Here is a 17,276-nt window from a genome sequence, read left to right as displayed (position 1 = left end):
GAGCAGCCACTCAGGATGGGACCTTGAAACAACTGGAGATCATTGGAGTAGGGCTTTGGCCATTAAGGTATATGCATAATGGCATTGGGCCAAGCTGGACTAATGTAACTATGCATAAAATATCCATACCTGTAATTTCTCTTTAAATAACCTGTTGTTTCCTTCTTTGGGGACACTGGCAGTAGGGAAGGACAGATATTTTTATTTATTTTTTCCAGTGGCCCTTTGTAAGGTACTGTATGTCCACCATTGCCTGGCAGGAAGATCTGTGTATTTGAGTTCCTTGCTCCATGAACCCATTGTTAGTACAAACATGCCTCCATTTTTTTTAGCTACTGTAGATTGTCTTTGTGATCATTTGTTGTTCATCATGGAGAATGCTTTAAGAGGAATGAGGCTCTCTTTGGGAAGAGGAATGAGGTACTCATGGGAACTTATGGCAGAAAACTTATAGACAGTATACTGTATACAAAGGATTCCAATTTCTGTCCATCCAGTTTCAGTTGAGCCTGGTACACATGGGCTGAATATCGGTCGATATCAGCTGGTTTAATAGAAATCAGCCGACATTTGGCCCACGTGTACATGAGACTGTCCAACAGAAGCCGGTAGAACATGCTGGAAAACCAACACTTAATCAGGGCTGGCAGCCAATAGCTGCGAACGCTGACCAGAGTGTTCTGGCAAGTGGGCAGTGCCGGTGTGCGAACGCAATAGCTCAGCGGGGAGATCGCTTTACATTTGAGTGTAGCAGGGCCCCCCTAATACTTACCTGAGCCCCATCGCGATCCAGAGATGTGCACGAGAGCCTTGACTCTCTGAGGACTCTCCCTCCTCATTGGCTGAAACAGCAGTGGGTGCTGCTGCTAGCCAGTGAGCCAATGAGGAGAAAGAGGGAATGGGGTCAATCCACGGCTCTGTGTCTGAATGGACAGACAGAACCACATTTTCAGGAGTGAGCCTGCTTGGGTGCCCCCATAGTAAGCTGCTTGCTTATGCACTCGGCAGGAGGGAGGGGCCAGGAGCACCAGCGGGGACTCGAGAAGAGGGGGCTCGGGACTTTCCTGTGCTAAATTATTGCACAGAGCAAGTAAGTATAACATGTTTGTTATTTAAAAACATTGCCTTTAATATCACTTTCAGTCTAACTATTCTTAAAAATGTTCCCTCCCCCCTCCTACTTATCCTGCCTAACCTGTATAAAAAAAAATGTACTTATCTATCTTCAATCCCCTCTGGTGCGGTCTCATGATCCCACAGCTTCTCTCTGTGTCAATGAGCAGCTGCTGCAGGGGAGAAGAGGAAGTGCCATCAACCGCTGGGCCATGAGTGCCTATGGGTGACATCATGGCTCCTGAGATTCCCATCCAATGGCGAGGGCAGCACACAAACTTTTTTATACAGGCTAGGCAAAACAGGTAGGAGGAAGGGGCAGGGGAAATTGTTAGGAATAGTTATATCTAAGCTGGCTATAGATGAGTTCGTTTTTTTGGGAAGGGGGAATTCTCCCACCGTGATTTTGTATTCTAATAACAGCAGTCAGAATACACAGTGCTGCAGTATATTGCCTACAGCGCTGATTGAGAGGACATTTTCCAAAAGGGTGGTTGGCTGCACAAAAGTTGTTTGGTGGATCAATTTCTTTTTTTAAACAAAGTGCCCATACATGGATCGATATGTGTCTAGTCCCTGCTGAACCGGCTGAATTTTGATCCAACTGTGGGCAGCCTAAAGTCTCGTACACACAACCGAGGAACTCGACGGGCGAAACACATCGTTTTCCTCATCGAGTTCCTTGTTAGGTTGTCGAGGAACTCGACAAGGCAAATTTCTCCATTCCCGTCGAGGAAAAAGAAGACATGCTCTCTTTTTGGCTCGACGGGATCCTCAACAGTTTCCTCGTCGAAAAATGTACACACGACCGGTTTCCTCGGCAAAAAAAAAATCCCAGCAAGTTTCTTGCTGGTTTTTGCAGAGAAACTCGGTCGTGTGTACGAGGCCTCAGGCTTTTCTTCCACTTTAGGTGCTGGCAAGACACCAGGAAGGAACATGTTCTGGCACTGCCATTGCATGTAGGGTTCAACTCATGTAGATGTGTTTTAGAATTCTGTGGAGTTTAAATTCACACAAAAGTAAAATCTCTAGAATGAAAACTATGACTCCATGCCTATTGCTTTGCATTGATCTTGCTTACAGGAAATTTCCATCGTAAAACATCGGTGATCATGGTAGATGAGATCTTGTCAGCCTATCCTCATCAATTATCATTCTCTGAGGCTGGTCTGAGAATCATGATAACAAGCCACTTCCCTCCCAAGACTCGTCTTTCTATGGCCAGTCGCATGTTGATAAATGAGGTAAGTGTTTTAGAAACATCTACTCTATACTTCCACTAGTAACAGTATGTATATCTCAAAGGGTTAACAACTAGGGTTGCACCAATACCGTTTTTTTTTATCGGTGTGTACGAGTACCGATACTTTTGGTCAAGTACTTGCCAATACAGAGTACCGATACTTTGTGGGCCAATTCGCATCAATACAAAATAAAAATTGGTGCAAATCGCACTGCAAAGAATCGCATGCAATTTGAACAGGAATGCAGTGCGATTTCTGTCCGAATCGCATGTGATTTTTCCCCACTGCTTCTCTGTGTGTATAGAAAGGGAAAGGCAACAACTATTGGACAGTTTAAAAAATGTTAGCACTCACAGTACATATCTGGCCACATGCAAAATAATCAACATAGGTGTCCTGGTCCGCCGATGCGGACGCAATCGTCTCCACTGCTACCGACGGCTCCGGTATGCGGCGGAGACAACTGGAGTGATAAAAGTGATCTTGCGGCGAATGCACCACAGAGACCACTTTTATCTGAAAGCGGTCCGCCCGCTGAAGAAGAGGATACTGGGGTTATGACAGCCATCTACTGCCATAACAACGATATGCCTCTTCAAACTGCCGACGTATAACAACGGCGGGCGGTCCACAAGTGGCTAAAAAGTAACTCCACTTTTGTTGCAAGGATTTTAACAAACTTTGTTGCAAATTCCTACCTATTGTTATTCTGAAGAAATAGCAGTTTGTTTGTCTGTGTCCATGCACACAGTGAATCTGTATGGGAGTGGTGTTATAATTATCAATCAGCCGTTGCACCTGCAGGGTTGTAATTAAGTAAATTGTAGGGTTAGCATCCCTTTAGATGTGATTTCCCTTTGGGAGTATCTCACCAAAAATGACATTTTTGCTGCAGGTGATACCAAAAATCTGATTGGTATCTTAGTGCAGATTTCCGGGAAAATCAGTAAGCCACAGTAATCACACAAGCAGCAAATGACATATCAGAGGGTATCTATACATATCTATATGTAGTCTGTGTATAGAGCGCCTCCTGGTAGCCATTTTGCATTGCATTTTACAGAAAATTACAGTGGCTGCAGATTGAGAAGCAAATATAATTTTTAATAACATTCAATTACAATATGACTTGAGTCACAATTATATATGCTAGATTATTATTTGTTTGTTTGAGGTTTTTTTCCCACAAATGTGGAGTTGCCCTTTAACCACTTCCGGACCGCCGCATGTACATTTACGTCGGCAGAATGGCACAGACAGGCACATCAACGTACCTGTACGTGCCTGCCTAGACGTGGGTCGGGGCTCCGATCAGGACCCCCCCCCCCCGTACATGCAGCGGTTCCCGTGGCTTCAGGAGCGATCCGGGGACGAGGGCGCTGCTATTCGTTTCTAGCCGCCCCCTCGCGATCGCTCCCCGGAGCTGAAGAACGTGGGAGAGCCGTATGTAAACACGGCTTCCCCGTGCTTCACTGTGGCGGCTGCATCGATCGAGTGATTCCTTTTATAGGGAGACTCGATCAATGACGTCAGACCTACAGCCACACCCCCCTACAGTTGTAAACACACACTAGGTGAACCCTAACTCCTACAGCGCCCCCTGTGGTTAACTCCCAAACTGCAACTGTCATTTTCACAATAAACAATTCAATTTAAATGTCCCAAAAATGTGTCAAAATTGTCCGAAGTGTCCGCCATAGTGTCGCAGTCACGAAAAAAATCTCTGATTGCCGCCATTAGTAGTAAAAAATAAAAATAATAAAACTATCCCCTATTTTGTAAACGCTATAAATTTTGCGCAAGCCAATCGTTAAACGCTTATTGCGATTTTTTTTACCAAAAATAGGTAGAAGAATACGTATCGGCCTAAACTGAGAAAAAAAATTTTTTTAGATATGTTTTTGGGGGATATTTATTATAGCAAAAAGTAAAAAATATTGCATTTTTTTAAAAATTGTCGCTCTATTTTTGTTTATAGCGCAAAAAATAAAAACCGCAGAGGTGATCAAATACCACCAAAAGAAAGCTCTATTTGTGGGGAAAAAAGGACGCCAATTTTGTTTGGGAGCCACGTCGCATGACCGCGCAATTGTCTGTTAAAACGACGCAGTGCCGAATTGTAAAAACCCCTTGGGTCATTTAGCAGCATATTGGTCTGGTCCTTAAGTGGTTAAAGCTCATTTATGGCTTGTTATGGATTTGCAAATACATGAAGTCCATATTCTGGTCACAGGTTCACTGTAAATTGAAATTCCCAGCAAGCAAATGTAACTTTGCCATACGTCTAAGCCTTTTGTCTATACTGGGTTTTCCCTTGCAGAGGCAGAGATTGATAAACAGCCGAGGCTATGCTAATGGCGAGTCAGAAGTCGCAATCAAGATTCCAATCAAACATGCAGTTGAGAACGGGACTGGCCCGGGGAACTCAACAGAGAGAAATGCCAATGGCACCAGAAAAGATGAAGATGTGGCTGAAGCTGGCAATGAGACCGAAAATGAAAATGAAGACAATGAAAATAATGAAAACGATGAGGAAGAAGAAGAAGAAGATGATGATAATGATGGGCCTTTCACACCTTTTGAACTTCCCTGTAAGTCCCTTTATGTTCAAGTTGGTTGAAAATCCTTGAAAATTATATTATATGAAATATTGGTTTGTTTTTCCCCATCATATAAGATTATATATTTATTTTTGGAAAATAATGGTATAAAATGATCCAATTGTTGGCAAGCTTAAAGTCAAAATTTAGTTTAAATCAGTGCTTTAACTGGGCCGGAACGCGGCGGTACTCAGTACTGCCACTTCCAAAAATGGCCCTGGAGAGTACCAGCACCTCTCCGTGCGCCCAGTACGTGGGTTTCCCGTACTGGAACGCAGCCCCAGGCCAGGAATATGATGATACGGCCCGACGGACCTTTTAATCCGGCCCCCGGGCGGAGAGCTAGCTACAGCATTGTAGTGGCTGGCCGCTGGGCGAATTACATCGCGCACCGTCTCCTCCATAATAGTCATTGGCTGGGCCGGCCATCAGCTAGTGGAGGGGGGCGGGCCGTGTGCAGAGTACGGCTTGAGCCGTATGTGCAGGCGCAGGCAGGGAGTTGACCTCACGTTAGATGACGTCAACTCCTTTCCGCGCGCCTGTGAGGAGCGATCAGTGCGGCGTGGTGGATGTGAGCGGGTGACTGGCCCTCCTAGGACGGTGCAGCAAAGTGAAAAATCAGTCATCGGACTTTGCTTTGGATCCGAAGTACAGATTCTGTACTAATGGTGAGTGATGTTTTGTTGCTATGGCTGCTCACAGACTGATATGTATATTCTATACTTCTCCTATCTATTTTCTGTGGTGTCTGTCCCTTGTCATGCTTTGTGCCCATTTTATCTTCTCTTTTTTTAGTTTCTGACATCATCAGCTGGTTTATGTAATTTTAGCAGCAAAATCAAATGTTAGGTTGCTTCTAAGAGAGGGTTTGTAAAATATATATATTTTCATGTTCAGTATTGGGGGGGGGGGGAGCACCGGCGCCTAATAGAGTACCGGCACCTCTTTTGGCCCACTTAAAGCACTGGTTTAAATGTTGTGCATCAAAACAAAAGGGGGCAGATCCACAGAGATCTGCACCCGCGCAGCGTATCAGAGATACGCTACGCCGCCGTACCTTACCTGGCATTAGTTCAAATGCAGGAAGATTTTGCGCCGTAAGTTACGGCGGCGTAGTCTATCTCTGGCGGCGGAATTCAAATCGGCGATTAGGGGGCGTGTTTCATTTAAATGAAGCGCGTCCCCACGCCGAATGAACTGCGCATGTGTCGTCCCGAAATTTCCCGCCGTGCATTGCGCTAAATGACGTCGCTAGGACCTCATTTTTTTAACATAGACGTGAGTTACGTCCATCCCGATTCACGTACGACTTACGCAAAAAAAAATAAAAAATTCAAATGAAACGCGGGAACGACGGCCATACTTAACATGGCAAGTCTAACTATACGCCGCAAAACACCAGCTTTAACTATACCCCGGAAAAAGTCAACTAGAGACTACGTAAGAGAATGCGACGGCCGCGCGTACGTTCGTGGATCGTTGGAAATTGCTAATTTGCATACCCGACGCGGAAAACGACGCGAACTCCACCCAGCGGACGCTGAAGTATTGCATCTAAGATCCGAAGGCGTACGAAGCCGTACGCCTGTCGGATCTAACCCAGATGCCGTCGTATCTTGGTTTGAGGATTCAAACTAAAGATACGACGCGGGAAATTTGAAAGTACGCCGGCGTATCAATAGATACGCCGGCGTACTCTCTCTGTGGATCTGCCCCTTGGTCTTCAAAGTCGTTCAGTTTATTTGCATTAAAAATCAGCCGCAGTACCAGGATAAAAAGCCTATTCCTTGCCAGCATGTTGTAGAATGGAACCCTGTCTGTGTGTGTGTGGAAACAGTGGGCTCTCTGCAGAGGTCTGACACACCTACTTCTGAATCAGACCTATCCATAGCGCTAAACTGTCCCTAATTTTGAGGGACTGTCCCTAATTTGGAACAAAGTCCCCCTGTCCCTCTTTCCAACTCCTTTGTCCCTCATTTTGGTCTGATCTATATAGTTGTATATAAAATGCACTATATACCTTTCAAAAAGTGTTTCACGGTGCTAAACCTTTCATCTAATTTTTTAATTGCTGAATTTGTGAATTTCAAAATCCAGTTTAAAGAAATAGTAGTAGTTTAACTAATTGTTTTGTTTATTTCTCCTTTAATGGGGTGTGGCAGGGGGTGTGTCCTATGCCTACATACTTTTGCTAATAGGTTCCCTCGTTCCATCTCAAAAAGTTGGGAGGTATGCCTATCCACAAAAGCTAAAGCTGCCTGTTGATTAACCATTTACATCCCCAGGCACCCTGGACAAAGTGGATCACGGTGCTTGGTACTCAGCTGCTGTGACCGGCCAGGGTATCATGTGATCGCTATGACCAATCACATGATAACATGTGAGAAACTGTCATGATTAGCTTTCATTCATGACATATTGCTTACTATTGTGCTGCTGTGATTGTCCCACAGCTATCACATCTGTATCAGATCATCGCATCTGGGCCAATAACAGAACTCTGTACCATGTGAGTTGCTGTGGCCAATCACAGCATCATAACAGTAAACAATGAGTCATGAATGAAAACCATTCATGACAGTTCAAACAATTGCTTATAACAGTGATGATCATTGTTATAAGCAATCATAATGTAAAAAAAAAGAACTCTGATCACCCTCCCAGAGTAGTACATTGTCACTTTGATTACAGTATGGAAAAAATAATTAAATTTAAAAAAAGAGAATAAATGTTAAAATGTTTTTTTTTTTTTTACATATTGTCACCAGTCAGCAACCCTGATTACTGCCACACCAGTCATTTGATGATGCTTTACTGCACTGTTAAAAGTACCGTATTTATCGCGGTATAACGCGCTCCCGCGTATACCGCGCACCCCTAAAGTTGCCCCCAATCCTGTGGAAAAAAAGTTTTCTTTGTACTTACAGTTTTGGTGTCTTGCGCGGCGTCCATCGACGGCCTCGTCGGGTCCGGCATCCTTCTGCGGCTTCGGGTGTCCTCTTCGTCGGGTCCGGCGTTCGTCTGCGGCTTCGGGTGTCCTCTTCGTCGGGTCCGGTGTCCTTCTGCGGCTTCGGGTGTTCTCTTCGTCGGGTCCGGCGTCCGTCTGCGGCTTCGGGTGTCCTCTTCGTTGGGTCCGGCGTCCTTCTGCGGCGTCCTCGCGTCCTCCCCTTTCGTTTCCCGCGCTGAGTTTTGAATACTGCGCCGACATATACAGAGCGCAGTACACTCGTGTATTGTCGGCAATGCTCGGCTACCCGCGCTGACGTCCTGTACGTCCAGGACGTGAGCGCGGAAGGAGCCGAGACTGCCCGACTATACCCGAGTGTACTGCGCTCGGTATATGTCGGCGCAGTATTCAAAACTCGGCGCGGGAAAGCGGGTATCGGAGTATACCGCGCACCCACGATTTGTGAATAAAAACTAGTTTAATTTAAGTTCTTATTTTTCCCCAAAAAATAGGACAAAATAAAATGACAACCTTAAAAACTCACCATGCCTCTTACTAAATACCTTGGACTTTCTACTATCCTAAAAAGTGGTTATTTGGGGGTATTTGTACCGTCCTGAAATTTTTTGGGCCTCAAGAAATGAGATAAGCCATCAGTACATCAGGATTGATCAGTTTTCAAATGTATATTATAGTTTTTTAACTCCATAACTTTCACACAGACTAAATAATATGCACTGATTTATGGGGTTTTTTTCCCCCAAAAATTGTGCAGAATACATGTCAGCCTAAATTTATCATGAAAGATTTTTTGTTTGCAACAATTTATAATAGAAAACTTTTAGTTTTTCCGTTTATATAGTAAAAAAAAAAAAAATGTGAATTAATACCACCAAAGAAAGCTCTATTTGTGAAAAAATAAATATAAAGATATTTAACAGACTAAAAGAGGAGCAAATAAAGCCTTGTACACACGATCGGATATCTGATGGAATCTAATCCGATGGATTTTTTCGTTTGATAACCGATGAAGCTGACTTTCATCAGTCTTGCCTACACACCATCGGCCAAAAATCCGACCGTGTCCAACGCGGTGACGTACAACACTACGACGTGCTGAGAAAAATGAAGTTCAATGCTTCCGAGCATGCGTCGACTTGATCCTGAGCATGCATGGATTTTTAACCGATGGACTTCCACACAGACGATCGTTTTTTTATCTATAGGAATATTTTAAAACATGTCCTATTTTTTTTCACCGATGGAAAACAAACCGATGGGGCCCACACACGATCGGTTTGTCTGATGAAAGCAGTCCATCGGTTTGTTTTCATCAGACAAACCGATCGTGTGTACAGGGCTTAAGACTTTGAACACTATAGCCCAGATTCAGAAAGAAATGCCTATCTTTAGGCGGGCATAGCGTATCTCATATACGCTACGCCGCCGTAACTTTGAGAGGCAAGTCCTGTATTCAGAAAGAACTTGAGCCCGAAGTTACTGCGGCGTAGCGTATATGGGCTGGCGTAAGCCCGCCTAATTCAAAATAGGCTGGTAGGGGGCGTGTTGTATGGTAATTAATTGTGACCCCACGTAATTGACGCTCCTTACGAACGGCGCATGCGCCGTCCGTGAAAGTATCCCAGTGCGCATGCTCCAAATCACGCCGCAAATAGTCAATGCTTTAGACGTGAACGTAACTTATGCACAGCCCTATTCGCGAACTTCTTACCTAAACGACGCAAAATTCGACGTTGTCCCGATGTCCATACTTAACATTGGCTACGCCTCCTATAGCAGGGGTAACTTTACGCCGAAAAAAGCCTTACGTAAACGACGTAAATCAATGCGCCGGGCGCACATACGTTTCCGAATCGGCGTTTCTAGCTCATTTACATATTCTACATGGAAATCAACGGAAGCTCCATCTAGCGGCCAGCGTAAATATGCACCCCAAGATACGACGGCGTAGGAGACTTACGCCGCTCGTATCTAGGCAACAGTGAGGCGTATCTGATTCTATGAATCAGGCGCAGAGATGCGACGCCTCACACTCAGAGTTACGACGGCGTATCTGGAGATACACCGTCGTAACTCCTTTCTGAATCCGGGCCTATGTTTTTATGCACCTGCATGCAACTAGTCTGATTTCTCCTTCCTTCTCTTAACAGACAGGACTATAAAAATTGATTGCTGAGTGCGTTCATAAATTGTCCTTTGGCACTAGAAAGGCAGTCAGCAATGATCTTTCATTAGTCAGGCTGTTCAAATGAAGAGTATTGCTCTTTAGTGTCTTATAAAGATAACCTAAATAGTGACAACCTGGTCTGAGCAAGGCGAGCCAGTCAACGTCGGTCAATGGATCTCAATACAGGAGATGGATTATAGCCCAGGAAAAAAAATATAAAACAGAATTCCACCCAAAATTCTGTTCCACATTTCAGTTACAAATTTTGAAAAATTATTATTATTAAGTTTTCAATACACATATACAATAACAGGCCACATATGTGACCAACATTGACCGGTTAAAACACAGAGACCGGTGTACAGAACCCAAACATGACAAAAACTGAAGGGAGGAAAGAAAGAAAAAAAAAAAAAAAAAGGGGGGGGGAAGAGGGGGGAGGGGGGGGGAAGGAATGGGGGGACCGAAATGCTCACATTGAACCCCGTCAGCAGGTGCTGAACGGGCTAGGATGGATGGAAATGACGATATGGGTCAGAGCACGACCGATCCCCCCCATACAATATACCTGAGACTCTTCCACCTACACCCAGCTCCAGTGCCAAATCTAAAGACGTATGGCCCCATTCTCTCCCAAGGAGCCCATCCATAGCATTAGCTTACCCCAAGATCCTCCACAGACCTGAATTATCCCCCCTATGCGTGCGGGTCGTAGTTCTCCCCAGTTCCTCCCATTCAGGATTCCCCGACCACTGTAGCTGTCAGGCACTGAACTTCTCCATCAATGTGACTTAGTCTGATACCGTGTCTGTGGAGGCCATCCAACCCCCCCACACCTTATCGAACTTGGTCAATGCCCCTCTACTCAAGTATGTGGCTTTGTAGAATGGGTAGGCTTTGTTGACTAATACCTTCCAGGCTGTCACCGTCGGGGCAGAGGAACTTTTCCAAGAAAGAATGATTCGTTTCTTAGCATAGAAGAGCACAAGAATGAGAAGCGTCCTTACAGCCCTAGTCGTTGCTAGGGGTTCGACCAAAAGTAGCAAGCATACCTCTACAGCAGGGGTCTCAAACTCAAATTACCTGAGGGCCACAAGACAAGTTTTCATATGCCATGGGGGGCCGCATGCAAACTTTCAAACTTCAAAAACAACAGTACTGGTGTCAGCGAACACATTATTAACCCCCAGCACTGGTGTCAGCGAGCGCATTATTACCACCAGCACTGGTGTCAGCGAGCGCATTATTACCACCTGCACTGGTGTAAGTCAGGGTTTGACAAATTTTCTTGTAATCTAGGAGCCAGCTAAAAAAGTTAGGAGCCAGAAAACGCACCCTGTCCCGACGAGCTTGCGCGCAGAAGCGAACACATACGCGAGCAGCGCCCGCATATGTAAACGTGTTCAAACCACACATGTGAGGTATCGCCGCGATTGGTAAAGCGAGAGCAATAATTCTAGCCCTAGACCTCCTCTGTAACTTAAAACATGCAACCTGTAGATTTTTTTAAACGTCGCCTATGAAGATTTTAAAGGGTAAAAAAGTTTGTCGGCATTCCACAAGCGGGCGCAATTTTGAAGCGTGACATGTTGGGTATGAATTTACTCGGCGTGACATTATCTTTCATAATATTTAAAAAAATGGGGATAACTTTACTGTTGTCTTATTTTTTAATTAAAAAAAGTGTAATTTTTTCCCAAAAAAGTACGCTTGTAAGACCGCTGCGCAAATACGGCGTAACAGAAAGTATTGCAACGATCGCCATTTTATTCTCTAAGGTGTTGGGATAAAAAATATATATAATGTTTGGGGGTTCTAATTAGAGGGAAGAAGATGGCAGTGAAAATAGTGAAAAATTACATTAGAATTGCTGTTTAACTTGTAATGCTTAACTTGTAATACCAACGTCCACCACCAGATGGCGCCAGCTCACATCTGGTGGTAATAACTTGTAATACCAACGGCTCACCACCAAATAGCACCAGCTCACAAAAAAAAAAAAAAAAATTTTTTTTTTTTTTTTTTGCTCCCCCCACTTCTGCCCTGCCTGGGGGCCATTTATAACTGGTCCGCGGGCCGCAAATGGCCCGCGGGCCGGTACTTTGAGACCACTGCTCTACAGTCATAGGGATTGAAATAGTAGTGACCGACCGGATGCAATCTACCACTGCCTGCCAGTACACCTGAATCTGGGGGCACTCCCAAAAAATATGCATAAAATCGGCAGTAGGCGCGGAGCACCGCCAGCAGGCCGATCCCTGACCCCTGAACATTCTAGCCAGCCTGGCAGGAGTCAGGTACGCCCTATGTAGGAACTTGTAATGAATAAGTCTGTCTCTTGTAGAGACTAAGGCCTGGAAAGCCGCCCCCCCAGACATCGTCCCAATCGTCCCTGTCCAATCCCGTGGTCACCGAGTCCCAAGCACGCCTACAAGGCGACAGCAACCCGGTGGTCTCGGGGAAAAGGTCTTTATAGAGGTCAGTTACAAATTTTAAGCATAATATGTTAGACTTATCTTTTCTGCAGCATAGCTGGCAGCTAAAGTTTTGCCAGGATTTCCTATAAAACTCCCATCCCCCTCATGTATAATGCTGCCGACAACTCTGCATTTGTGTGATAGAGAGATAGATAGATAGATAGATAGATAGATAGATAGATAGATAGATAGATAGATAGATAGATAGATAGATAGATAGATAGAATAGATAGCTATATTACCAAAAGTATTGGGCCACCACTGCTTTGCAAGCACATGGGGGTAGATCCACAGAGCGAGTACGCCGGTGTATCTACTGATACGCCGGCGTACTTTCGAATTTCCCGCGTCGTATCGTTGTTTTTAATCCTCAAAACAAGATACGACGGCTTCTGGGTTAGATCCGACAGGTGTACGTCTTCGTACGCCTTCGGATCTAAGATGCAATTCTTCGGCGTCCGCTGGGTGGCGTTCACGTCGTTCTCCTCGTCGGGTATGCAAATTAGCTATTTCCGATGATCCACGAACGTACACACGGCCCTCGCATTTTTTTACGTCGTCTGTAGTCGGCTTTTTCCAGCGTATAGTTAAAGCTGCTATTTCGTCGCGTATAGTTAGACTTGCCATGTTAAGTATGGCCGTCGTTCCCGCGTCGAAATTTGAATTTTTTTTTTTTTGCGTAAGTCGTCCGTGAATCGGAATGTACGTAAGTCACGTCTAAGTTTAAAAAATGACGTCCTTGCGACGTCATTTCGCGCAATGCATGGCGGGAAATTTAGAAACGGAGCATGCGCAGTTCATTCGGTGCAGGGACACGCTTCATTTAAATGAAACACGCCCCCTAATCACCGATTTGAATTCCGCGCTGTTACGCCGCTTGAGATACACTACGCCGCCGTAATTTACGGCGTGAATTCTTTGGGGATTCGAACCGGCAAAATGTAAGTTACAGCAGTGTAGCGTATCTCACATACGCTGCGCCAATGTATTTGTATGTGGATCTACCCCATGAACCTTAATGGCATCCCAGTCTTATGCCTAGTACACACGCACGGTTTTCCGAGCAGACAATTTTTACGCCAGGAAACCCGAGGGGAAAACCAAGAACCTGCTTGGTTACTGTGTCCCCCTACACACGGCCGGGTTTCCCGATAGGAAAACTGCCATGAGAGCTTTGGTCGGGAAACCCGGCCGTGTGAATGCTCCATCGCAGTGTTTTCCCATAGGAAAACTGCCGGCTTAAAAACTGCCAGGAATCCCGGTGGGAAAAAAGAGAGTTGGCCCTGTCGGGAAAACTGCGATGGATTGGGATTCCCGGCCAAAAGCTCTCATGGCAGTTTTCCCAACGGGAAACCCGTACGTGTGTGAGAGGCATTAGCCTGTAGGGTTTAAAATTGAGTTGGCCCACCCTTTGCAGATATAACAGCTTCAACTCTTCTGGGAAGGCTGTCCACAAGGTTTAGGAGTGTCTATGGGAATGTTTGACCATTCTTCCAGAAGCACATTTGTGAGGTCAGGCGCTGATGTTGGATGAGAAGGCCTGGCTCGCAGTCTCTGCTCTTATTCATCCCAAAGGTGTTCTATAGGGTTGAGGTCAGGACTCTGTGTAGGCCAGTCAAGTTTCTCCACCCCCAACTGGCTAATCCATGACTTTATGGACTTTGCTTTGGACACTGGTGCACAGTCATTTTGAAACAGGAAGGTCCCATCCCCAAACTGTTCCCACAAAGTTGGGAGCATCAAATTGTCTTGGCATGCTGACTCATTAAGAGTTTCCTTCACTGGAACTAAGGGGCCAGGCCCAACTCCTAAAAAACAACCCCACACCATATCCCCCTCCACCGAATGACTTGGACCAGTGCGCAAAGCAAGGTCCATAAAGACATGGATGAGCAAGCTTGGGGTGAAGTAACTTGACTGGCCTGCACAGAGTCCTGACCTCAACCCGATAGAACACCTTTAGGAGGAATTCGAGCGGAGACTGTGAGCCAGGCCTTCTCGTTCAACATCAGTGCCTGACCTCACAAATGCACTTCTGGAAGAAGGTCAAACATTCCCATAGACACACTCCTAGACCTTGTGGGCAGCCTTCCCAGAAGAGTCAAAGCTGTTCTAGCTGAAAAGGACAGACCAACTCAATATTGAACCCTACGAACCAAGACTGCGATGCCTTTAAAGTTCATGTGTCGGACTATTGTACTTGGCTAGAAAGCTGGTGGCCAGGTTTTGGCTATCCCCACACGTCCCGACCAAAAAAAAGTGGATAGATCAGGTCAATTACATTCTCATACAGGGAACACTTAACATATGAGCATAGAAATGCAATCCGGAAATTCTACTCTGTATGGCAGGCCTGGCTGGAAACCCCTGGACTGGCACCCCCTGTGACTGATTATGAATCGATTGCTACAAGTATAAGAGACACTTATATTTGATTGGTGAATGGACTGTATTTGGGGTATTAATTGGGCAAGCATTGTAACCTTTGTACTTGCCCTCTGTTTGTTGAGAGGGCGGGTTCAATTAGGTGGGTAGACTAAGGGCGATATTGTTTATTAAATGGCCCGTTGGAACTATGTCTGGTTGTGTTGGGTTGGCGGTGTTACACTTGCCCGCCCGGCGCAGTGTTTCTTTTCTTTTCTGTTAAGATGAGTCATTGTAATGCTTTTGGTGCTTAAAGGGGTGGTTCACCCTAAAAACTACTTTTTTTTATTACACTGGCCCCCCACATTACAATACGATTAAGGCTATTATTATTTTTTTTATGCTGTACATACCTTTGTACAGCATATTCACCCGTGGCTTCCGGCTTGCGAGTCCCGCGGGAGTGGGCGTTCCTAACTTTTTTTGTGATTGACGTTTTGACCAAAAACGAGCTCCCCCCATCGCGTAAGCGGCGTCACGGTTGGCGAAAGGAGCCGAACGGCGAGTCGGCGCTATACTGCGCATGCGCATCGCCGTTCGGCTCCTTTCGCCAATCGTGACGCGGCTTACGCGACGGGGGGAGCTCGTTTTTGGTCAAAACGTCAATCACAGACATGTTAGGAACGCCCACTCCCGCGGGACTCGCAAGTCGGAATCCACGGGTGAATTCCGACGAAAGGTATGTACAGCATCAAAAAAAAAATAATAGCCTTAATCGTATTGTAATGTGGGGGGCCAGTGTAATAAAAAAAAGTAGTTTTTAGGGTGAACCACCCCTTTAATTTTCACTGCTTGTATTACTCATGCATCACAGTTGTAGCAACTATTGTTCTATTGAATGTGATCAGCACTGTGACACCTTGTATTTTATTTTGTTGGCACAATAAATCCTTTTTTTCTAAATAAAAAAAAAAAAAAGTTCATGTGTGTGTAAAGGCAGACGTCCCAATACTTTTGGTAATAGATAGAACGATAGATAGAACAGGTGTTGAGGATTATGCTATTATTTAATTTCTTATATGTGGCCACTAGATGGCAGCAGATGAACACATATAAGTATTATATGAATATAATTGGCAGCTAAAATGTATACAGACCCCGGGAATTGGCTGAACTCGAGATTTAAAAAGCATTATTAAATAAACAAGTATGATTTTCAACCTACAATATCAAAAATGTTTACAATAAAGTTAGGAATTCCGTGACTGTAGGCCAACGGGTCTGTAATGATTTTTCCTGTGGTTTTACTTTAAACCACTTTAGCCGAATTCCTTCTGGCGGAAAATAGATTCCAGAGTTTTCACAGCTTTTCTGGAATGATATCAGATAGTTGTGCTTTCTGCTAAAAGCATTGGGCTTTATCGCTTGACGTTTGCCGTCACGTCTTTTGGCTCTTCCCAGTTCTATTAGAAATGGAGCATACACAAAAATGATCACTGGAACAGTGTCCAGTTATATAGAAAGTCAATTTAAAGTGGAGTTCCACCCATAAATATAACATTACATCAGTAGTTTTAAAAAAAATGTCATTAGTCCTTTAGATGCCTTCAAAGTGTTGTTGCTAGGCAGAATAGTTAATCTTCCCACTTCCTGCACCTAGGTGCTTAAGCTTCCTAACCTAAACCGCACAGACTCCTGGGAATGTAGTGGGTGTAACTTTCCAGGAGTCTGTGCATTCCCCAGTCTCGAAGAATCATGTGACTTGGACAGTACAGGTGCTGAAACCTGATCTGAAACCTATTACACTGGTTGTGCAGCACTGAGCATGTGCGAGATCTGCCAGGCTGAAATCCAGGAAGTCATACAGTCTGGCTTCATGATGCCCACACTTAAGATGGCCCCAGTCAATTTCTATTTTATAAAGTGTCTAAATGCTGTAACAACCTAACAAAACAGACCTTAGTTTACAGACTAACTTTACTAGAATACATTAAGCTTGTGTATTACAGGGGTATTTATATTTAAAAAGTGAAATTGTGTCCGGAACTCTGCTTTAACATTCTGCCAGGGCAGAAAAACCCTGGTGTTAGGGGTTAGAGGGGGGAAAGGACCTGTTATCAGTGGTCCCTGGGAGGAAATTGATGGCCCATATGGTTTTACAGTGAGGGGAAAATGCTCTGATGTCAGAAAAAGTCTAGTTTTGGTGATAGGTGGAAGGATGAATGCCTGGCATCAGTGGCAGTTGGAAGGAGAGTACTCTGAAATCTGCAAATCCCTCTTATTGGTGGCCAGCAGTGCCGATCCTGACCTCCCTGGGGCCCTAAGCAAAATGACATGTCACAT

General features: G+C 44.9%; 1 protein-coding gene across 1 annotated transcript in view; it reads left to right on the top strand.

The window, feature by feature from the left end:
• SLC24A3 (solute carrier family 24 member 3) overlaps positions 1-17,276 on the top strand; it is a 486,107-nt gene that overhangs the window by 440,138 nt on the left and 28,693 nt on the right. Inside the window, exons 11-12 of the mRNA XM_040351007.1 lie at positions 2,197-2,357; positions 4,678-4,948. Coding sequence (XP_040206941.1) covers positions 2,197-2,357; positions 4,678-4,948 — 432 coding nt within the window. The remainder of the gene's footprint in view (positions 1-2,196; positions 2,358-4,677; positions 4,949-17,276) is intronic.

The sequence above is a fragment of the Rana temporaria genome, chromosome 4 (assembly GCF_905171775.1).
Source record: "Rana temporaria chromosome 4, aRanTem1.1, whole genome shotgun sequence".
In the NCBI taxonomy this organism is placed as follows: Eukaryota; Metazoa; Chordata; class Amphibia; order Anura; family Ranidae; genus Rana; species Rana temporaria.
The sequence above is the reverse complement of the archived record's forward strand: the minus strand, read 5'-3'. Positions and strand labels throughout refer to the sequence as shown.